The 24,442-nt window shown below is 35.6% G+C and overlaps 4 protein-coding genes across 5 annotated transcripts in view; 3 read left to right on the forward strand and 1 right to left on the reverse strand.

Annotated features, from left to right (window-relative positions):
- The first annotated feature begins 6,599 nt into the window (after positions 1-6,599).
- On the forward strand, positions 6,600-11,132 carry DER1 (DERLIN-1). Its single transcript, XM_059576222.2, has 7 exons — positions 6,600-6,794; positions 8,200-8,335; positions 9,403-9,476; positions 9,629-9,722; positions 10,101-10,229; positions 10,329-10,489; positions 10,781-11,132. Exons 1-7 carry the CDS (start codon positions 6,778-6,780, stop codon positions 10,890-10,892), a joined length of 723 nt encoding a protein of 240 aa, XP_059432205.1. The 5' UTR covers positions 6,600-6,777; the 3' UTR covers positions 10,893-11,132.
- Positions 11,133-11,682: 550 nt separating this feature from the next.
- On the forward strand, positions 11,683-14,039 carry LOC132165476 (profilin-4). Its single transcript, NM_001427877.1, is given in 3 exon segments — positions 11,683-12,042; positions 12,530-12,667; positions 13,717-14,039. Coding segments are annotated over 3 exon segments (402 nt in total). The 5' UTR covers positions 11,683-11,913; the 3' UTR covers positions 13,852-14,039.
- Positions 14,040-17,108: 3,069 nt separating this feature from the next.
- On the forward strand, positions 17,109-19,294 carry LOC132165474 (profilin-1). The gene is made up of 4 exons (XM_059576058.2): positions 17,109-17,377; positions 18,330-18,467; positions 18,838-18,980; positions 19,069-19,294. Exons 1-3 carry the CDS (start codon positions 17,255-17,257, stop codon positions 18,970-18,972), a joined length of 396 nt encoding a protein of 131 aa, XP_059432041.1. The 5' UTR covers positions 17,109-17,254; the 3' UTR covers positions 18,973-18,980; positions 19,069-19,294.
- A 2,041-nt stretch (positions 19,295-21,335) lies between these two features.
- Positions 21,336-24,442, reverse strand: part of LOC132166570 (O-Glycosyl hydrolases family 17 protein) — a 3,758-nt gene continuing 651 nt past the window's right edge. The window contains exons 2-4 of one of the 2 annotated variants that reach the window (XM_059577413.2): positions 22,654-23,927; positions 21,918-21,948; positions 21,336-21,809 (exon numbers count right to left, since the gene is read on the reverse strand). In XM_059577413.2, coding sequence (XP_059433396.2) covers positions 21,611-21,809; positions 21,918-21,948; positions 22,654-23,758 — 1,335 coding nt within the window. In that variant the 5' untranslated portion in view covers positions 23,759-23,927 and the 3' untranslated portion in view covers positions 21,336-21,610. Of the gene's footprint in view, positions 21,810-21,917; positions 21,949-22,250; positions 22,322-22,653; positions 23,928-24,442 lie in introns of those variants that run through there. The other variant, XM_088511503.1, reaches the window with a different exon arrangement.

A 24,442-nucleotide genomic window follows, 5' to 3' on the forward strand; every position in this document is an offset into this window, starting at 1 on the left:
CGATTAATTATAAGGACAAGAAAGGAGAGGAATAATTTTTTTTTTTTTTTTTGACATGATCTCACAAAAGGGGGAGGGGGATTTGAACTAGTAACCACCGCTTCATTAGGCGTGATTCTAGCCGATTGAACTATTTCTTAAAAACGAAAAAAAATAATTTAAACTATTGACTTCTGCTTTATGAGACGTGAAAATCAAATAACTTTTAATGTTACTCTAAATTCAATAATAATTTTAAAAATAATTAAAAAATTGAATTCCAAATTTGTGATGGCAATAAATTTAGTTGAAAATGTTAAATGCCACGTAAAGATAATTGTTTTTGGCGGGGAGAAAATGGAAAGTGCAGATGAGAAATTGGGGAGAATTTTGTGGGGGGAAAGCTGGTCCCACGGTGGGGTCAGACCACAGCTGGATTATGGCTGTCACCACGTTCTCATGAGAAGCCTAACTGCAGCTGTAGCTGATTGGGCGAGAGTGTGCAGGTTAAGAAACTGCCAACGTGGAATCCCCTGATCGCCGCTATGGACGGCTGTGTTTGACGGCGCCAATTGGTTTGCTTTTCTTTCCAACTCCGGAGATAATCAACTTCTGTATTTTATTTGTTTATATATATATATATATTTATGTCAAAGGAATAATTAACAGATTGGCTGATGGATTTGATTTCGGAATAAATTATTTGATATTCATTCCGTTTGTCATTTTGTTATTTATTTTATTGTTTTGGGAAAAAAATTTCTAAAAGTACATGAGGCATGCCTTTTTATCCAATGATTTATTAAAATTAAATTTTATCAAGTACTCTCTTGAAATATCAATTATTATCCAATAGATTTTTATGTCTCTCATAAGGTAATTCGTGTCTCATTTAATAAAAATATGTCAATATAAATAAATAAAAACATCAGAAGTCGCCGCACTGGGTTATGCGTCTTTCTAAGCAATTCTCTCACTAAACTGTCTTAAAAGTTGCTATTTTCAACGACCCTTTTCGTAGACTCTATACTAGAAAACTATTGTGTCAAACCTTTTATTTGGCCCATTCTCAACTGTTAAGTTTTATTATGTTTATATTTGGGTGTATGTATATGTTTCGATGACTCGGAATTTAGAAAAAGAAGACTAATTAGAGACATATGGATCACAAATTTGAAGGCAAGATATTTCAAATGCAACAATCCCTGTACATTACAAAAGTACACCAAGGGCCACCTTGAATGGACAAGTTGGTAACATGACCTACCATTTTTTTTAGTTGTAACAGAAAAAGTGACATGAGACAATTATATATGTCTTTGATAATACATTAATACTCTCGAAAGTAACAGGTTTGTATCTTCAATTGGTAGGGAAGTCACCATAGGATTCAAAAAGTCAAAATTGATTTATTATTATTTTTTTTTAAAAAAAAAGGTCTTTCTTTTTCCCAGCTGTTATGGGATTAAATATAAAAAATCATTCACTTTTCTTATTCCTTTGATTGTATTCACTACATACCCATGTAACCAATGGACAAAGTTTTGGGAGAAATTTTTTATCTATTAAATTGACATATATTTTTAAAGTATATGATTTTTATATGCAATTTTAATAGAATATGTGATTCTTACGTGAATTTTAAAATGCATGCGAGAATTACACGATATAACAACACGTCAGTTTAATAAATTGGATCGAAAGAATTTTCATTTCAATTTGAAGAAAAATTGTCTCTAACCAAAGAGTAATTAATGCTGCTATTTACATGCTAGTGCACCCATTTCATATATACAAGCTAACATAACGTGTTTTAAGTAGCTTTTTATATCCGCGACCTAAAAAAAAAAAAAATCTACTTAAAATACGCTAGGTCATATTACTTAAAAATCTACTTGAAATGAGTGTAAAGAATAATATTATTATTATTATTAATTTTTTGTTTTTATGAGAACTTTCAAGACAGAGCCACTTTATTCACAGCAGCACAAAGGAATAGGGATTAACATGATATTAACCTTAAAGAATGAAGAACAGTAAGACCAAGTAGAAATTGTAGAATAGTTAATCCTAAAACCCAATGAGTAGATCTTTTTGTTCAAGTTTTGACTTTAGATGGCATGTTGCAAACTTGTGGGGCTTCTTTTCATCCCGCTGTTTTTTTTGTTTACGTAATTATATATATCCACAGCCCTTCAGTACTATATCTATATATCTCAATCTTTTGCTAATGCTGATATATATGATTGTTAACATGCAAGTATGTCAAATTCTACTCCACTTTTTTTCCGAGTGTTCTTTTTTATAGCCTTATCCTTTTCAATCCCAATCAACTTCCCATTGAAGAAGACCCAAGTAATCCATCACCATCGAGTAGGCCAGACCCCCTAATTTATCTGTTGAACGGAACGTGGGGAGCAAGCGTGTAGCCCTACCATCGTTCATCCTTCCCTATTGTTTACATATCTTATTCAAAACATCATGTTTGTTTCGGTGCTACGCTACCAAAAATATCACTCCCACACCCACATCCACATTTGCTTCTTTTATCACCTTTTAACTCAACACAAAAGTAATGGATTAGGGCTAAAGAGTCCGATCTGTTTAATTTAATGAGTCAGATTAGGGTTTAACCTATGTAGTCTTATACTCATATCTTGACAAAATTCAAATTTGACATGCGAACATGAATTACTTACAATTTTTACTATAACTCTTTTTTCATTTTATGAAAATGAATGTCGTGTGGATTGCCAAGTGATGGATTGAGATGATAAATTATAAAAGAGTTGTAGTTATGGCTGGAAATTTAACCCATGAACCCGACACGTAATTTTAGGATTAGGGTTTAGGTTAAACGGGTCACCTATTTAATTAATATGTCGTGTTTGGATTTGACATAAACGGGTTCGCTGGTTAATCGGGTTCGTGGGTTGACACATTTATACAATTTATTTTTAATTTTTTCAGTAAATTTTAAGTTTAACTTAATTTAGGGTTGACAATTTAATCTGCAAACACGACACATAGTTTTAAGGTTAGAGTTTAGGTTAAACGGATTTTTATAACATGTTTGATAAATGTGTCGTGATCATATTGATATAAACAAATTGACGGGTTAACCAAGTTGACACGAACGACACATAAATCCGTTTTGCCAGCCCTAGTTGTAGTAGGGTATAACTCTGACAGAAAACTAGGCTTATTGATTGCATTAATCCTTCGGTGAAGAAGAAATTAAAAGCAGCACAGAAATCCAGGAATGCATGCAGGCCAGCCTAGACGATGAACGTGCAGTAAGCATCACTTCATCAAAACATATTTTCTTGTAGATGGTGGATCCGGAGCACCAAACCTAGGCAAGTAGTAGCTAGGCATGCACCATCAATGTTTGTTAAAATTTCCAACACAAAAGGACAAGACAATCACTTGTATAGTTGTATTTTTGCCCCAAGAACAAAACTTCCTTGGACCCATAGAGATAGAGTGGAGGATTTTGTAACATGTTCCTGATGGATGCCTCTCTGGCTCCTTCAGTGTGAGGACCCAGGTAAGCAAATGTGAAAATGATATCAGCCTTGAAGTTGGCAGACAGAGAGGCTGATTGGGTGTACACCAACCTTTGTTTAATGCTTATTATAGGGCACCTAATTTTTTTTTATTTATGGTTTTTTTTTTGGTCTTTATAATACACCTAATCATTGCAATGAATTGGCACTGATTTTATTGCAAGGCAAACAAAACTTATGGCAGTTAATTAACATGATAGATGATTGTGGTTTAGGGCCCCTGGATGCCCTAAAACACGCCATATAATGATCAATTAGGTGCGCCAGGGATGATAAAGATGATGATCACTTCCCCCACAGATGAATAAATGATTAGAAAGTATACTGCAAAGTAAGATAACTTAATTTATATTAAACAAGGCCTCCATTTTAGTTCCCCCCACCTCCCTGCAGATAAACCCTAATCTACTGTTTTAGTGATGTTTGGTTGTCACCATAAAAAAAAAATAATAATAATAAATAAAAAATTCGTTATTTGGTTCGCATTCAACATGTTTTTTGGAAAACACTTTCCACTAGTGGGAGTGGTTGGCGCCAATGGGAGAGGAGCTAGGTGATGTTTGGGTGTGTTCCGTATCGTGTGTGTTTATCAGAAAGAGGATTCTTAAACGAAGAGTTGTGACGGAAAATGTTTTACGCCTAAAATAATACATATAAAACAAGGGGTTATCAAAATGCTTTATGGAAAACGTTTTATGTCGAAATAAATTGAGGCGCCTGTAATAGACAAACTTTTATAAAGAATTTCCAACAATAAATTTTTTTTTCCCTCTCTCTATATATTTTTCTTCCTCTGTTGTCCTCTAGAGATGAGACTCTCCCAAACCCTAGGGCTAGGGACTTCGAACCTTCTACTTGCCTGTTATTTGGATTGAAGGAGATGCCAATGGAGTCATAACTTGTTAGAAGAGAAAGAATTTCAATCTTTTTTTTAAAGAAATAAAAAATAATAATAAATAAAAATAAAATCTAAACTTTTAGATAGTAATGAAATTTGAATAACAAGTTTTTAGTCGTTTCAATTATATTGACTTCACCAAGCTTTCCTCTCCTACTTTTGGTCTTGCAGTCTTAATAAGTAATAACTCTATAAAAAAAATAAAAATAAAAAAGCAAAAGAATCACAAGCAACTCAAAAACAACAAGAGCTAGCTAGCCAGATATCTATTAACAGGCTAATCACGACCACACTGCAAAGAGTTGTCTTTGATTCTGACCCAATTCATGATCTAAGAAGTGATGCTCAAAAAATGTCTGGTAAATTTGTTATTTCTCATATTTTTTCATGTTTTATAATTAGTTTGTCTTTTATAATCATCACATAAATTGTTGATTGTAATTAATGGTGACGAGGAAGACTGTGAGATTGAGGGCGAGAGAGAGAGAGAGAGAGAGAGAGAGGTTATTTAAATATTCCATTCTTTTTGTAAGGTTGGAAATTAGCTCTAGCAGCAATATTCATTACATTTAATTCTTTTGGTTTTGGATATCAGTAGATCAAATAAATATCAAAAAAAAAAAAAAAGATCAAATAAATATTATTCCAAGTCATTACAAATGAGACGATTTTGGGAGATCAATTTTAGCTTTTTTAAAAACAAGAAGAACGGTTAATTTTAAACATTAATTTTTGAATAATTTTTTGAAATGACACAAATTTCTTCCAAACCTAATGACGATACAGCTCGGGGGAGGAGGGATGGGCCTTGCTTCCCTCCCTCCTCCCCGCCTGTACGGTTTCTCTTGTGTACCCTTTTTTTTTTTTTTTTTTTTTTTTTTTTTTTTTTTTTTAATTTTTTGGCTTAGAGCCCCCCCCCCCCCCCCTTTTCTTTTTGCCACAAAGCACAACTCCCGTCGTGACTCAGCTTAGCGATCTTCACTGTGCTGCCGATCTCCACAGCACCTCTCCAATGCCCTTTTTTGCGTCGCTTTCTGGCATCCACGCACCTGCGCAGCTTCCTCACACTCTGGCTAGAATCCTCCAGCAACCTTCCTCCGCTCCTTGCTCCGATGGCGCTGTTGTTTTGTGGATTTTTGTCTTTTTTCCTTGTATTTTCTTGTATGTTTTGTTGTCTTGTCCTTTGGGTCGAGGATATAAATAATTTTCTGGCCTCTTGGGTCAATAATGACTAGTTTTGGCTTGAGGCTTTTGCTCATGCATGGGGAATGGGCTACTTATGTCCTGAATAGAGTCTGCCTGAAGCAATGGGTTAGCGGATGTTGACGTCATAGATAAGATCTCAATGTAAGATTTGTATGTTTTGACTTTTATGATGTGTAATCTTTTAGCTTCAGCTATGATCTTTCAGACCTTTATGCTCAGTTATTGTAAGAGTTTTTATGCTCTTGATTATTCGATTAATGAAATCTAAATGAATTTCTCTAAAAAAAAAAAAATGATGATTTTAATTAAAAGCAACCTCATTTTTTAAGTGACACAATAGAGACTTCTAGCATTATGCATAATCATACTGTATGTGTATACTCTTTTTTGGTAGAAATTATATTTTATTCCACAATTTTCTTACAATGTTAATATGACAGCCATAACCAAACCTTTGATTAGTCTTTATTAAAGAGAGAGAGAGAGAGAGAGAGAGAGAGATGCTTGTTTTCTTTTCTCTTGCACTTATCTTGTATTCACTATTGAATTTGTGTGACTTATATTTGGGTCATACAAATTCAATGATAGATTTACAAAAAAGATAGATAAAAAAATGTGTAAGAAAATGATTCCAAACACATTTTTTAAAAAAAAATCTAACAATTAATTAAAACTGCCATATTAAAATTGTACGATAATTATGAAATAATATGTAGGTTGTAGCATTTCTCGTAACAAAGCCATAGCCTTGTAACTCACCCAAAAAACAAAAAAAAACATAGCCTTGTTCAGGCCTTCCTTTTGGGTCGTCAACCACAGCCCTTATTACGATTTACTAAAGACACAAATGTAGGCCCAATGCGGCCCAACAGAACCATCCATGGGCCTTAAACCTGATTCTTGATATTCATTCGCATCAATAGATCGGCACGTGTGACTACGAAGAACCCAGTAACATACGGAATCTTCTGGTTCGTGTTTCTCTCGGTCTTTTCTTATTCTCGAAGTTTTTCTCCACTGCAAACACTTCAAAAGGGAGATCTCAAGTTTGAATTTGCTTCGTAAACGACTACAAGAACAGGAAAAGAAAAAAAAAAAAAACTGAATTAGCGTTCTGGGTCTGCAATGTCTTCTCCTGCTGAGTAATACCCTTTTCTCCTTCTCTCTTCCTTTCCCAAATGCACAAATTTTTTGTTTCGCTTTTGCAGTTCGTTGTGCTGAAATTGATTGATTCTTCAATTGGGTTCTTGATTATATTTCTTTTTTGGTCACATGATATTATAAATCTCGCATGTTGTAGCTGGAATTTCTTCAACCATAATGTGCTTTTGTTTCAAGTTGTGCTCCTTTTTGGTCATGTTTATACCCATGGCTGCGCTGTTTTATTCAATTTTGTTTCTTTTGGTGTTGGTGTCTGTAAACTGTTTGGGAATACAGCCATGCGAAGTATTGTGATAACACGTTACTGAATATTTTCTTACAGAATCTGTCAATCCCACCTATGACCTATGTTTCCACCTATGACTTATGTTAACTGGATGCTACTGAAATCGATATAGCATATGGTTAATTGCACCCATTCATATAGAAGTTGTAAAGGGAATTGTATTGAATGTTTAACCCAAATATGCACATGGTCTAATATTCTTGAAAGTTAGAATGATTTTCCTATGCTTAATTAATAATCTAGAGAATTCTGAGTTGCTACTGGAAGAGATTTCTTTTGCGTAATTATGGATGCAAGCAGAAGTAAACTAACAAATAGACGATTTCGAGGTCCTTTGTATTTCTACTTGCCTGATATTGGCAGAAATAAATTAGTGGGAAACCCCTGACTAACTTGAATGCATCGGGTTCAGGCACTTCAAATTCTCTTAGTCTTGTTGTTTGCAAAAGTATTGCAATCATTGGACTCAGCATAATTCATAGAACAACCTTTTGCCCCTAAGCCAGCCCGTGCATTGCATGCATGGTTTCAACATTGAGGCAGCCGATAGGGTCAACTGGCTGCATACCTTAGTACAATTTTCGGTGGCCCTTCATCATTCAAGCTGGATCACACCATTACCCAATTTACCATGAATCGTGACCTCTCATTGGACTATTTCTATTACAAAGAAAAATAAAGATTATCTTTGTTTACCGAATACTTTATTTGTTGCTTAGGACCCTTAAAATGCAGAAATTTCATGATGAAGGAACAGATGCATGTAGTAATGAGGCTGCTATTCAGGGAACAAATTAACATGGTGATGTATGCTATTATGACAGTGGATCTCTATGGATAGTAATAAAATGATGTTCTGTTGCCTTTTGGCCTTATGCTTAAGCTTAATGCTTGAAAGCAGTGAAAGTACTTGTAGTTGTGATAGTAGCCACACTAATGCTAGTACTTTAGACTTATCTTCCTAGCTATTTTCTATCCACCTTGCTGAATATGATAGTCCAGTAATAGTTTAATTTGTGTCATTATTATTTGAATATTTTATAAATGGTTCTAACTGATTCTTTAAGCATTGTATCATTGATTGTTCATTTTTGTTTCAGGTTTTATAAATCTCTTCCACCCATAACCAAGACTTATGGGACCCTGTGTCTGTTGATGACCACGGCCTACCAGATTGGACTATTTAAGCCTCTACATATTGCATTAATATATAAACCAGTATTCTCACATTTTCAGGTATGTCTTTCATATTTGTAAACTTTTTACTTAACTTATTCTATTGATATCACCTATTCTTCATTCTTAAAACTCTCTATTTTTAAATTTTTTTAAATAATTTAATTTAATAAATTTTCACTTTGATATTTGTTTTCACAAACAGCTAGCTGCAGCAATATTGTCATCACTTCTTTTCTGTTTGTCTAATCCACGTAATTTGGAAATCGGCTTAGATGACCGTCTTAAATGGAAATCGAATTTGCTGGACAGTATTTACTTAATGTTTTGTTGCTAATCAAACTTATCTTGCAGCTGATAGGTAGCACCTTGAAGTATATATAACAATTGGATGAGATTATTAACACTCCATAAGAGACTCTGAATCATGCACTAGTCTTGATGTTTTGAGGCTTACAAAAGCATCAGTATCTAAATAACAGACCATTTTGACAATTCCATTGATAATCTCAGTTCCACCACAGAAACAATATGCCACTTTTCTTGCCCATAGTCAAAGCGGTTGATGTCATTCTCATTGATTCAGGTTAAATAACTGAGGGAAATTTTTTCTAACACAGTCTACTAAATTGACATGTGTCCCAAAATGCATGCGATTCTCATTATGTCCTAGATTACTATAAGGGATGGGTTGTGTGCTTCAAGCCACATGGTTTAGGGGCTGTGTGGTAGCTAAATAGGCTTAAATATAAAGTTGAGTGCATGAATTTGAACTAAGGGGCTCTGTAAAAGTCCTTGTTTCAATACATCTTATTTGTTGTATGTTTGAACTTCAACAAATTCCACCCATCCTATAGTTTGCTTTGGTAGCTGCTCCCTCAACCTACAACCAGTTTATTTAAAGTTGACATTGAGGCATAACTTGCCCTCTTTTAGAGTTCCCAAATGGCCCTTAAACATCTCTCTCCTGCACACAGGCACGCATACACGTACACATGCCTGCTACTCTCAGATGGGATCTTGCTAAATATTTCCTTTTGTTTTTTTTTTTTTCTTTATCAAATGTTATTCTTGAACTCTTCCCTTCATTGAGTAGAACTCTTTGGTAACTTCACATTCATTTGTAGGTGTGGAGGCTGATCACAAACTTCTTTTTCCTTGGCAATTTCTCTATCAATTTTGGAATCCGCCTTTTGATGATGTAAGTACTAGTTACATAGGATAGAACTTTATTAAGGTGTGCTAGTTTTCACTGTGCAAGTCTCCTTTGTTGCTACGTGAGAATTAAGTTATCAGTTGAGACCTGTGATGTTATTTTCAAGCACTTACAGTTTCGTGTGAATGATCTTATAGAGCTAGATATGGAGTTCAGCTTGAGAAGGGACCATTTGATAGACGGACAGCAGATTTCTTGTGGATGATGTTATTTGGAGCTTTTTCACTATTGGTATGTTAGATTATCCTCCTTAGTACTCAGCTTTGTGACCTGTTAGTTAATTGTCCTTTCGAATCAAAGGCAGATTTATTATATGGTAGAGCCGTGATTAGGCTGGCTTGTGAAAAGAAAATGATCAAAACTGAAAAAAAAAAGGAAAAGGGAAAAGGTCAATTGTGATATTGCTTCCTCCCAAACCCCCTCCCAACTTGACCTTTCCCTTCTGGTGCCAATCCACATTTCAGATTTGATGAAGCACATGAGCTTTTAGCTCATGCAATAACCTCTCCATATGGTATTACGCTTTCTAGACATCTTTCGTTATTATTAAATGCATGCGCTAACATCACTTTTGATTTTTTTGTCCATTCACTCTCTCCTGTGTTTTAGGCGTTAGCAGCCATCCCCTTTCTTTATACCCCTTTCTTGGGAATATCACTTGTGTTCATGCTTGTCTATGTCTGGAGTAGAGAATTTCCAAATGCCCAAATCAACATATATGGCCTTGTGTCTCTTAAGGTAGGTCGACTCGTGTTTATTCGCAAACTTTTAATTGGCTGTGTGGGCCGCATCTCTCAATATCTAGTACTTGTGACATCAACACTGATATACTTGCAGGCATTTTATCTACCATGGGCGATGCTTGCTTTGGATGTCATTTTTGGTTCATCAATTTTGCCAGATCTGCTGGGAATCATTGCAGGGCATCTGTATTACTTCTTGACAGTATTGCATCCACTTGCTGGTGGGAAAATCATATTGAAGACTCCAAAGTGGGTGTATCCTTAACATTTTTGGTTTGTTCATGGCGAGTAGCATATATTGCAATCTTGAAAATGTTTTAGCCTCTTTGTCCTCAGTTTGAAGCCATTATAAGAGACATCTCTATATGCCCCCCTCTCCCCCAGGTGGAAAGAATTCACTAATATAGAAAAGAATAACGCATTGATTTCCTTTTACTGATAATGATTGATTATATGTTGTTGGTACTGCAAACACATCTGTTGTTGCTTTGTTTCTGTTTTGAATTATATATTTTCTGCAAGTTTCCTTAACTGTTGCTTGCTCAGACATAAACTAGTTGCAAGGTGGCGGATAGGAGCTCAGCCAATTACTCGTGCCCAGCCAGAAAGCACTACTGGCGCGGCTTTCAGAGGGAGGTCCTATCGACTTAGTGATTAGTCCTCTTTTGCCAAGGGACCAGAGCATTTCTTCCTATGACTTCAAATTCTCCTACTTTTTTCCTTGGAAGGACACACTTAACAAGTGGGGCTTCAGCAAAAGAGGCGTGACAATAGCAATTTGAGCAAATGTTGTTCTGTGAATTTCAGGAGATTTGCTTTGTAGAACACAAGGAAATATGCCTATTAATAGTTTGTTCATCACGTTTGGACCTAATGCAATTTTTGAATTTCATTTTCATTCCTAATGTGTCATAGCAACTCTTAAAACATTAATGTTATTTAGTTGACGGTTATATAATTTGATGATGTAATCATTGGAAATCAGTTTTTGGATTAGTATTTAAAAAGAAAAAAACAATGGTTGAGTTTTACAGCAACGATATTCTAGTTGTATAGCAGTCTATAAATCAGTGAAATCCGTACTCTCAGATCCTTCAGCAGTTCAGCTCCATACAAGTAAGCCAAATTGGGTTTTTTTAGATTAAATTGAAGAAGGTTTTGATGTTTTCAAATTAGAGAATTGAATAGAATAATGATTAAAAAAGCATATATCATATTTGAGAGTTGACCTTTGACCTTGCCAAAATAGCCGAATGGTGTGGTGGTGCTTCAAACGACGTGGTTTGGCGAATCCGTTTGCGGTTTGAATAGAAAAGGCATATTAAGAGCAGCATTGGGCTCCGTTTGCCACGCAATCAGAGCAATTATGGTAATTAGGAAGGAAGACCGGGGGCAAATACAACATGACCCCGTAAAATTTCCTAAAATAAAGGAGGGGAGGGCCGAACGGACGGTGGAGAGAGATCCGATCGCAATCCTCTCCCTACCCTCACTCTCTCGCAATCACTTACCCACATTTCTCTCTCTCGCTATTTATTTCCCTTCTCAAACCATTCTACGACGACGAAGGAAGACGCAGCAGAGAATCAGAGAAGGCGAAAGCTCTCCGCCACAACAAACGAAGTAGAAGAAGAAGAAGAAGAAGAAGAAAGAGAGGAAGAGACGTAGAGAAGAGGAAAATGTCGTGGCAAACGTACGTGGATGAGCATTTGATGTGCGATATCGACGGCCAGGGCCAGCAACTCGCGGCCTCTGCGATTGTCGGCCACGATGGTTCTGTGTGGGCCCAGAGCTCTTCCTTCCCTCAGGTCTATCTTTGATTGTTTGATTGGAAATGGCTTTTCAGATTCTTTTTTTTTTTTTTTTTGGTGTTATTTGATTGGATTTGATCGAATCTGGTGGATGCGTGTTTTGATTGGTTCATGGATCGATATTACAATGTGGATTGCATTTGATCGATTTCCTTTGTCCGATCTGTGATCCATCCGAAATTGCACTTGCATTGCATTGTGCCCTTGCTAAGTGATATTAGGAATCTTGATTCGATGATGCAAATCGTACGAACACAACACGATTGCATTTGCATTTTATTTTATTAGTGATCTATTATAGTATAATGACAATTTAGATGGATAGCTCTTTCGGATCGGTTTGTGTGCATTGCAGCATTGCTGTGGATTTTGAATAATTGTATGTTTGGATTTTCATGTTGTGATCCATATAAGAAGAACGAACATATTTGTCTTTCATTTATTCACTGTTTTGTGTTTCTCATGGTTGTTTGTTTGTTTGCAGTTAAAGCCTGAGGAGATCACTGGTATCATGAAGGACTTTGATGAGCCGGGCCATCTTGCTCCGACGGGCTTACACCTTGGGGGCACAAAATACATGGTCATCCAGGGAGAGGCTGGAGCTGTCATCCGTGGAAAGAAGGTGATAATAAACAACCACATATATATGTACTCAAATCTTTTCCTGTAATGAATTTTTTAGACATTGTCAAATGGCTAATTTGTTTAGACCCAATGATGCCTTGTACAAAGCACTTGATGTGGGTCGAGGCAGAAAAATATAATCCTTCATGCTAATGAATGTTTTTTCAAGCTCGAGCTGACAAAGCTTTAGGCACTTTATATATTATTCGTAGTCTTTTATGGATTAATAATTCATTTAGCAGACCCTGTTCGTATTGATGTGAGGAATATCCTCCTAGGCATCATAGAATACCACAAGGTGACTAACAAATTGGTATGTTTGTTAATGTTTTTTTTTTTTTTTTTTTTTTGAAAAAGTGTTTTGATATGAGATAAAGGTGAAAACTGTTTTTGTGTTTTAGAGAGTATTTTGTGTTTGGAGTTGTTTACAAAGACACAAACAAACATATTTGTAGACAATTTTCCCTCCTAGAGGGGTTGTCGCTCCCTATGTAAAAGTGTTAGTTTTCTTTTGGACCTAGGACGTACTTCTATATGTAATGGAAATTGTTCACAGTCCCATGTTACTTTTGTTCTTCATCTATTGTAGAACTCCTTTTTGGTCCATACATGCACATTGCAGAGTATGAGTTGTAGATTGTGAATTTTTGGGTGCAGCACACAGAGCATTAGGGATTAACTAAACACCCTCCTGCCTAAAAAATGAAAGGGTCACAGATTGACCTAAAACTCCTTTAAGGAATGATGATTGGGGCAGTGTGTAAAGCCAAAGTAGATTGCCATGGCGATTTTAAAGCAGCAATTAGAATTCTATATTTGAAGTTTGTTGTTTTTATTTTTTCTTGTTTATCATTGCAATTTATGAGGCACTAACATAATGTTTGAAGACTGGCGATGGGTGAATTTACACCCAATGAAGATTACTAGCCTTATTCTTTTTATTATGTACTATGTAACCATTGTCATCTTTAACAACCTCTTTGAGTGGGCTGCCTTTTATTTGTCACTTGGTTTTTTTGTTAAAGCCCTTCTGTGTTCTATTTGCAGGGATCTGGAGGTATTACTATAAAGAAGACTGGTCAAGCTCTAGTTTTTGGCATCTATGAAGAGCCTGTGACACCAGGACAGTGCAACATGGTGGTTGAGAGGTTGGGGGATTACCTTATTGACCAGGGCCTGTAGGCCAAGCTCTATCATCATTTGAGTAATATCTTTTGGGGCTTAATTGTTTTTTTTTTTTTTTTTTCTTCCTTTTTCTTATTCCCTTTTGATTTCGGTTCCAAGTGTGCATCGATCTTCATTTGAAAGCCTTAAATTGGCAGTGAAGTTGTTGCAGACAATAACCATGTGAGAACTAAAACATTTGTCTTGTGTTTGGTTGTTTGAATTGCGTTACCTTGATATTCTATCGATTTTTGCGTAATACTACTTGCAATTTTTTCTGTTCTCTCTCACTCGCCTTGGCACTCCACCATTTTTGGTTGGGTGATTATATTTTGTGAAGTTTACCACAGTACTATTTTACCACGATTCTGCAGACATTTTTTTAATTGGTTTTGTGTGCAAATATTTCTTGTCAAACGAAGAAGAGCAAGAAACACCACAAGGAGGCCTGTTGACCTACTTGCATTCGACAATTGTATTACATGATAGAATTTTCAATGGTGATGAAAATTCTTTGAGAGATTTCTTCTTATTTTTGGGTCCAAGATGCTTAAAGAAGATCATTTCTCTAGAACAGATGGACCTGAGGCATTGCAAGCTGACATCCGCTATGGGAAATATCCGGTCAAAAACCATCCATTCTTAGGATAATGATGAATCCTACTTTACTTTTTTCTTTTTTCTGTTCTTTTCTTTTTTCAGGGAGATATTTTTTTTTTTGGGGGGGGGGGGGGATAGATTTTAAGACACAACTTTCAAAATCTGTGCTTTTATCAGAAATTCTCCCTAGCTTTATAATATTTTATAATAGCTTTGTCGCTTTTATTTTAAAGTGAAAAGGAGAGAAAATTATACTTATTACTGAATCTCTCAATTGACAACATTTTACAAAGACATCTATAAACTTCAACCCTTTCAAATTAAACTCCATTAAATTTTGACAATAAAAGAGTAATGATATATGATGTTTGGCCAAAACTAGGCTTATCGACTTATTTAAGAAAAGTGAGGTACAAACTCTAAGTTTACTTATTTCTTGACATTTCCAGATGTAACCGTGAAAATTATTATTAAAAATAGGATTATCACTAGGGGTGTACAAGCCTTTGTGATTAACGGTTATTGGCTAAAACCGTTAACCGCAACTACCTAAGATGGTTATTGAATTTTAATAACCACATGACGGTTAATGGTTATTTTATAACCGGCAGTTAACGGTTATTCAAACTAATAACTGGCAGTTTTATAGAGAGTCCATTTTGGCAGCCAAGCATAGGACAAATATTAAAAAGTTAATAATAAAAAAAAATTTGTTATTTTTTTTTAAAAAAATTATAAGTTAATATTTAGTTTCTAATGCCTCAAAACTTATTTTTGGATTTAAAACTAAAACCTAAGGGTGGAAGGTTAACCCTTTAAGGATGACATCATCTGTTGAGACAGTTGTCAACCCTGATAGCAACTCAATTCAAAGGCCTGTTAAGAAAGAAAAATGATTAGCAGTGACAGACTGCGAAGTGGGGGGTGTGGCGGTCGTGCCACCTCCGATGCCTGAGTGAGAATTTGAGTAAGTTAGATAATAAGAAATAATAATAATTGAGAATGAGTAAGGATAAATTTCACCGTGTCTTTTGTGGAGGTGGGCATGCTCCTTTTATAGAGTAGCTGGGAAAGTGATAATCTCCGAAGAAGTTATGAGGCAATCCCATGATAATCTACTGAACGGTGACGTGGCAATCCCATGATAATCTCTAGAGAGGTTATATGGTGATATACCTGGTCTCTATTTGGTAGGATTTAGTTCTTTATCCTCCGATTTGGTTGTTGGAGAGTGATTATACTTCCCTAATTATTGGGGTACCATAAGCATAACTGAATGATTTGGGGGCGGACTAGGCGATGACACATTCGTTTGGAAACGTGCGCTTGGCAGCTTAGTGGGTCATGGCCTTTAAACCATAGTGGGCCTTCTATTTGGGCAAGCTGAAAATATTTGGTATCAACATCACCTAAAAGGGATTCGATCATCATAAATTTGGTGCTAATACCTCAAATTTGGATTCCCCTTTAATATCTCTCTTCTTCAATTTTTTTTTTTTTTAATAAAAAAAAAAAAAAAAAAAAAAAAGAAGAAGAAGAAGAAGTCAAATGTCTAACGCTTGGCTGCCTTATGGTAACCAGAAATCTCTATTCAGTTTTATAACCCTTTTTTTTATATGGACTTTTGGGTTTTTTTGAGGTATTTTGAGCCTTTTTGTGCCTATTTTTTAGGTTTATTTTAAATAGTTTTGGATCAAAGTGTTCCAAAAATAATGAATATGATGAAATTGTATCCCTAACTCATATTTAAAATGACACAGTTTTTTTGATGGTATTGTTTTAATGTTATATTTTTAATATAATATATATTTATATCATTATATATAAGAGTAGGCGGTTAGAGATTATTAACCACTTTTTCCTACCCTTAAAATCACTAACCACCCCGCCCTAGGCAGTTAGCAGTTTTTATAACAGCCTACCAAAGCGATTAGCAGTTATAAACGGTTAGTGGTTGAGGGGCGGTTATAACTGGCTATCAAAGCGGTTATGCGATTAGCAGTTAACCTCCCCGTTTGTACACCCCTAATTGTCGAATAATGTTACAAGTCCCTCTTGTGTCATTCTTATGTTCCTTCAAAGATGATATGACTCTTAAAATCACCATTGGACTTTATTATTGAATTTTGATCAAATTATGATTTCAGAAGTCACCTCATTTTTTAAGGAACACAAAAGTGACACAAGAAGGACTAATAAAATTACTCTTAATTATCATATCAATATTGTATAATAAAAATTATAGTTTCTAGCTTGTATTCTATTAAATAAGGAGAAATGCTATACAAATTCTTAAGTATACACTCTTAAATACTTACTCTAACGTAACAATAAAAATCATTATTGAACGAAAATGCAATGAATTAGTTGTTATTGTAAAATTTGACAGTAAATTTTTTTCCCTTTGTAATAATTTTAGTATTCATCGTTTGTTTGTTTTTTTTTTTTTTTTTCATTTAAAAAAGTAATTTACAATGATGGTCATTAACGTTCGCAATTTCAAATTTAAAAATTAAAATTAGTCACTTTGGGCGGGTAAAAAAAAAAAAATCCAGCATGGCTTTTACGTGGCCCCAAACAGCTCCATCTGCAACATGCAAAGTAAGTTCAGGAAAAGGGGTAGATTCGTAAAATGGAATACCATTATTATAGGAATAAAATCTCCGTAATCTCAACGCTACTGCTTACTAGAAGACCACAGAGAAGATATAACGAAAAACCCACCCAGTATCTGCGAAAACATAAAGAGCCTTTGAGACTGCAAGAACCAGAAAAACCTAAAGCAAATCCCAGACGGAAAGAAGAAGAAGAAGAAGGGAAGATGTCGTGGCAAACCTACGTAGATGAGCATCTCATGTGCGAAATCGAAGGCAATCGCTTGGCGGCCGCGGCCATCATCGGCCATGACGGCAGCGTTTGGGCTCAGAGCTCTACTTTCCCTCAGGTTTATTTTTGCTCTTTCTTTTTTGTTCCTCTTAGTTGTTTAAGTATTTTCTAAAGATTTTTCTAGAAAAAAAAAATGGATTATTTGATGAGCATGAGGCCTAATTTCGTCGATCTGATCATTTCCTGATTTGTTTCAGTGTAATCGGGATCTTTGATCTGATTTTACGGTCTTTGGAAATGGGGTTCTTTTATTATTTGTGGGTTTTGATCAATCTGTTATTGTGGGTCCGTGTGTGTGTGGGTCTTCTGAGCATCATGTTTTTGTGGGTTTATTAACACAAAACACCCCTTGGCTGTTTTAGTAGTCAAGCGGTTACTACTGGTGTCTGGTGATGAAGTTTTATCAGCTATTTAGCAAACAAGGATGGCATTGATCCTTTTAGCCTGGCTTGATTTGTGCTTAATACATTATTCTCAGTCTTTTTTAATAAATTACTAGGGAATTTGTAGTTATAGTTTTGGGAAAATTGCTTGAACTGGTGATATGGTTTGAATGTGAGAAAGAACAAGAGAGGAAGGCAATGTTGTTGAATGCATGAGAAAATAAGGGATTTTCTCTAGCATTTTCTTCTGTTTTCGCTTCTCTCATTCTTTCTTGAGTGCAAAAATGTGAATTCCACCCCCCCTCCCCCCCCCCCCCCCCCCCCCTTCTCTCTCTCTCTCTCTCTCTCTCTCTCTCTCTCACATCAGAGGAAGGCAATGTTGTTGAATTAATGCATGAGAAAATAAGGGATTTTCTCTAGCATTTTCTTCTGTTTTCGCGTCTCTCATTCTTTCTTGTGTGCAAAAATGTGAATTGCTCCCCCCACCCCCCCTTTTTTTATTTTAAGCATGTGTTATTAATCCGAATGTTTGTGCATGCTAGATCACAATCGTATCCTTGAGTGCCTTGTATATCGGTGCTTTGCTGATTTAACCTCAAATTTGCTCTTATGTCTATGTTGATTTAGCTCAAGCCTGAAGAAATAACTGGCGTTATGAATGACTTTAATGAGCCCGGATCACTTGCTCCAACCGGACTTTACCTTGGTGGCACAAAGTACATGGTGATCCAAGGCGAGCCGGGAGCTGTTATTCGAGGGAAGAAGGTAATGAACTTACACCCAATCGTAATTTGACTACTTTTAGGCACCTACAAGTATTTTCATTTTGAATAATAGGTTAAGGTGCTTATGCAGAGTAATGAGCATAGCCTTTGTTTTAAGTGCAACTTGAAGTATAATTTTAAAATGCAGAAAAAGTTCCTCTCTTATGTTGGTCAAAGCCCAAAGTTTAGATTGCTATCATGTTGATGCAGCTTCCTCAGGGGGTTGCTTGTGTGTGCCTTTGTGTACTCAGCTTCAGCATAGAGTATACATATCGAGAGAATGCCTGATTCATTTAGCTGCTGCCGTTTATGACTTTTTTTTTTTTCAATCTTATTGTTCAATTCTAAGCCTTTCTCCCCTACAATGTCAGGGCCCTGGTGGTGTTACCGTCAAAAAGACTAGTCAGGCCTTGATCATTGGTATATATGATGAACCAATGACTCCTGGGCAGTGCAACATGATTGTTGAAAGGCTTGGTGATTATCTTATCGATCAGGGTCTCTAATTGCCTTGGTATGTCTTGTTATTTGCACTAACCTTCTTCTCTATTATACAAACAATGTTGCATTTACTGACCTGCCGCTGGAATGATTGCTTGCAGTGAAATAAAATTACAAATTATTATGAGTCGTGGGGACTGTGCTTGAAGCCAAATGTTTGGTGCTTGAGTAGTGATGACTAAGGTCTCGGTCTTTATCTTTGTACCCATTTGATGGGAAGTATTATGATGATTTTCTACCGAGTTATTTCTCTACATTACTGTGGATTTCATCTAATGGACGTGGTATATTGATTGGCATAAATCTACAGCTACTCTTTTATCTTGATTGTGTATCTATCAGAGTCCCTTTTTGGATGTTTCGAGTTCACTGTGTTTTGTATGGCTTCTTCTTCTTCCTGCCAAAGCTTCCGCCTGGCTAACTTCAAATCCGGGACAAGAACCTTGTGCTGGAATCCTCCAATTTTCTTCTTCTTTTTTTTTTTTTCTTGATAAATATAAGAACTTTGTTAAAATGCCCTCCAGGCAGCACATACTGCAGACAACGGTATGACACCCTCGATTATGTAAAGTTTTCTTGATTAGCCCCTCGATAGTGAAAGTTTAAAAGTTAAGCTTATATTGGGCACATTTATTTATTTATTTTTTAAAAAATAAATAGGAAACTCACTTGACCCCTATTCAACTTTCATTGTTTTTCAATCACTTTCCAAAAATTCAAATACTTACAATTTAGTATATCTAACTTTAAAAATTTGCAATGTTATCTCTCTTAGGATTTTCTGTCAAATCTTAAAAGAGCTCTTGAAAATTTTCAAAATACTTGTTTTAAAAAAATATATATTTAATTAAGGTAATTTTATAATTTTATAGGGATATAAAGGTTATTTCACCATTTGTTGTCTGATTCAACTCTAAATTGTAACTAGAGGCGTGTCATAGCAAATTTTGGGGAAAAATAATAATAATAATAATAAGCTATAAACTAATAAAAGCGCATGTATGGATTAGCTTTTGGGATTAGTTTGTCAAGTCTTACATCGGTTTTGTATGTGGTGAGATTAGATTATATAGATGATTTTATGATTGTATCCTTGATTAGTTTTAGCGCACAAATTGTGAGAAATAGTATAAGAGTTCATATGGTAATATGGTAATATCATGTGATGTTGAGACAATGCATTGTTTCATTTATTTTATTGTATTTTTTTTGACATGTCCACACAAGAGGGGATTGAGGATTCGAATTAGTGACTTCTGTTTCATGAAGCCTGGCCCCCAGCCGATTGAGCTACTCCTTAGGGATGAGACACTGTATTATTGACATGTGTTAAAACACTATTTATCTCAAAAGTTAAAGCTGATAGGAATGAGTAAATTTAATAATTTAACCAATACTTTAATGCTCTATTTAATGTATAAATTCAAAAAAAAAAAAAATTAATAAGTGAAACCAAACACATATAAAAACATTTTCTATTTTAAAAAGCCACTTTCGAAAAACTTTTTACATCCCATTCTTTATTTTTAGAATGACTATTTTTTATTTTTACTTTTAGGCTTAAAGAAAGAAGTAGGGAGACAATGATCCTTCATATAACATTTTTTAAGGCAAAAATATAAAATGAATCCATGTGGTTACAACCATTTACTATAAGCTTTTCAGGATATAAAAAATGATTTAAAATTGACAAAAAATCATCATAATGTCACATCATCAACGATAATAATATACATGTGTTCCCTATAATAAATTTTAAGAAGTGGTCGGGCCATTCCAAATTGGCTAAAAAACTTTATTAAATATGCTAAGTCTCCGTTTATTTCGACAATCGGCAAAATATTTTTAATAGTCTTTGTGGTATTTTATTGCATTTAAAAAACTTGATCAATCACAAAAATGACTCCCCTCCCAGTGAACACTCACCCCGGTGCATTAACCCTAACCCCCTACCTCCCAAAAAAAGGAAGAAGATAATATCTACTAAACTACCACCCCAATGACAATCTACCATCAAGCTATTAATTATGACAATTTATCTCCCAAATTACCAAAACAATGACAATGTACCCCTCAATACTAGTAAAATGACGAAATTACCCGTATAAAATTTTTAATAAGACAAAAATACCCTTCAAAATTTGAAAAAAAAAAAAAATTTAATATTTTTGTTTTTATTTTAGTAAAGGTAATTTAATCATTTTGTTAAAATTTGAAGTACATTGTCATTGTTTTGGTAGTTTGGAAGATAAATTGTTGCAATTGATAGTTTAAGGGGTAGATTGTCATTGAGGTGGTAGTTTGAAGGGGTTAAATAAACTTTACCCAAAAAAAAAAAAAAAAAACCTCCAAAACCGAAATCACTCCATTAATGGATAATGTTTTTACATTTTCAAGGTGGCAACAAAATTTCAACCGAAGTAGCATTCAAAAAGCATCAACAAATAAAGGCAAAAGAATATGCAACATCAAAAGCTACAGACCCATAGCACAAATTTGAGCTCAGGCATATATAGTTTAATCATATTCTCCACAAATGGCGTTGTCTTGCTTGCCATAATCTTAACTAACACCTTTCACTACTATCATACAAAACTACAGGGGTGGGAAAACTGATCTCAAGGCAATACCTGCTCTTGCATCTCAAAAAGGCACTACATTCTCATTTCTGTGGCAAAATCTTAACAGTGCTGAAAGATCAAACTTATCAGACATGGACAAAAGGAATGGGAGGAAAGCCACAAGAAGACAACTAAAAACCCATGTGGAAACTTCATTCTGTGTAGAAGACGACGAAGTTGAAGAAATTGCTGTTGTATTACTTGTCACTGTTTTGTTGCTCCTGTGTTAATTGCCAAACAATCAGCATGTCATATACATGATGTGTGTGCGTGTGTTTATACCTAAAATTATAAAAAAAGAAGAAGGTTGTATCAAATATTGAACTTACCCTGCTGTCAGATACAAGCAATTATCATAGCCTGCATGGAAAGTACAAATACTTGTTTAGAGAGCTTTGTGGAAAGAAATTACACAGTAATTCTCTACAGAGAACTATATAAGTAGAATATGTATGATGTATGTGATAACATAGTAAATTAGTAATTCTCCACAGAACTACATCAATAAACATATATGTTGGCAGTTCAGACACTTCGATGAAGCAGCAGGTCAAACTGATAAAATTATGTTAAGCAGTTCCTCAATTTCATAGTCCCATTCAATGTGCCAGACCATTCACAAACTGGAGGAGGGTACAGACTAATGGAGACCAAAAAAGAACCTGCAACATAAATGGTTGAAATTACAAGCAAACTCCCATGCTATGTCTGCAATTTTGGCCGCGTAAATACACTGCAAAACAAGTGCACATCAAATAAATCTCGCCTCTGGGTCCAGTATTTCATTTTCCATTAGAACTTTTTGGTTGATCTCTTGGAAAACAAGGGCATACAAAAATCACTTGTTTATGTTTTTTCATAAATTGACTACATCTCTTAAGCAGCTGACTTTGATGTGCTATGGACAGGTAATTTCTTGTCCCTCCATAAAAGGGGGAGGGGGGGGGGGGGGGGGGGGGGGGGGAAGATAATTGTGAGCATATTCATATGGAAAGGGTAGAGAACACCCAAACTTTAAGATAGAAATGTTGCTTAACAAGAGAGGTTTGATGCTAATAAACTTACTTGGGTCCTTATCAACTTTAAACCCTGTCCCTCCAAAACTGCAAGCAACATCAGTAGCCCCATTTTGCTGGTAATAACTATTGAAAGCAAAAGATGCATGAGAGACTGTAGTATCTGGCTCATAACAAGGCTGACTAGGTTGAATAGCGGTGCAGTCCACATTCCCAGGACCACAAGCCCAGTCCAAGGCATTCTGCAAATCCATTTCAGAAGACTTATTCGAAGCTATGCACCACGTTCTTCCATTCGAACTAGTAACATTTGCCTCTGTAGTCAGTACTGCAGCACCTTTTCCAGTGAAATCCAAGCTGTAGACACTTGTCTGGTCAGGATAAAATAACCCCCAGTTCCTCTCAGAAGCCAACCCTGGCTTCCTATTTTCATTGAACAAAGAGAAGATGTAAACATCAAGCTTCTCTCCAGGCTTTGCAGGAGTACCAGTATCATTAATGACATGCCGAATCAGATTAGTGTTATAAGTTTGAGCATTATCAGGAGTTGCAGCTGACTCCTTAGGTGATCCTTTGGAAGGCCAGCCAGTTTCAGTGACCATAATTTTAATTGTTCTGAAATTTAGAGCCATCAGTGCAAAATAAAGAGCATCAATCTGGGCATCAAACATGTTTGTGTACAGCAAACCAGTGTTTGGGTCAATAACTTCGGAGGATGACTCAAACAAAGCATAGTCTAAAGACACATTTGTTGAAGAGTCTCTGTACGCATAGTAAGGATAAATATCAATCATGAAAGGTGACTGGTTCTCAGCCAAAAATTCCAGCATGGGTTTCAGGAAAAATGCATGGCTACTATTAAATGCCCCTGCAGAGGGTGGGAATGATCGGGATAAAACCCCAAGGGAATGGGTAGTTGAAACTTTGATCCTCTTGTGCAAACCAACTTTTCTAAGGGCTGTGAGGACATTTTTCATGGCAGGCACTACTAAGGCAGAGACATTACTGGGGCTTTCTGTGACTTCAGCACCAACAGTTATGTATGTGATCTTTGTGGCTGGATAGTAAGGAAGGATGTTGTTCTTCAGCCAGCTATCTGCATTGGATTGGAACTGGGAAAATGGCAATAAGTCTAAATTTGCAATTCCAATCATAAGTTCAACTCCAGTGTTCGCGAAGGCCTTGAGAACCTGAACATTGGAATCATAAATCCTAACATATTTAATGTTATGAAGTTGAACCAGTTGGGCCACTTTATCAGGGGTGGGAGGTCATCAGCATTTCTTCCATAGCAAATTCCAATTGTGCTTCCCCTGCAGAGATCTGTCACAGCAATTGATAAAATTTATAGTCCTGAAATAAATTGCTGAGGCATGTCAAACAAGCTGAGAACAACCAGAAACCATATAAGAACCATCCGCATGTGACATAGGAAAAAACAAATGACATTATTATGTAGTCCTTATCCTTAAAGACCAGAAGAGACAATAGAAAGTGAGACCAGTCATGCAGCCAAACTACACTGTTAAAACTACTAAGCCCCATTGTTTCTGATTCTTTAGGGGAAGTGGTTTTTGTTGAAGTATGGTGTACAACCTCGTTAATTTCTTTAGCATTCACCCATGGTTTTCTTATATAATTTTGGGAAATAACATCTCTTGGGTCTACAGCGTGGTGCTACATTCATGAATTTCTTTTTCGGGTGCTCTGCTACCTGGCACTTGCATTTGCATTTTTGTAAAGTGGGTTACAGCTAGATTTCAATTATCGAGTCTGGGGACCATTTGCATTTGTCCCTTGAACAATATGACAGTAGGAGTATTATATACATAGCAATA

This window comes from Corylus avellana, chromosome 11, assembly GCF_965113065.1.
Source record: "Corylus avellana chromosome 11, dhCorAvel1.hap1.2, whole genome shotgun sequence".
Lineage (NCBI taxonomy): Eukaryota > Viridiplantae > Streptophyta > Magnoliopsida > Fagales > Betulaceae > Corylus > Corylus avellana.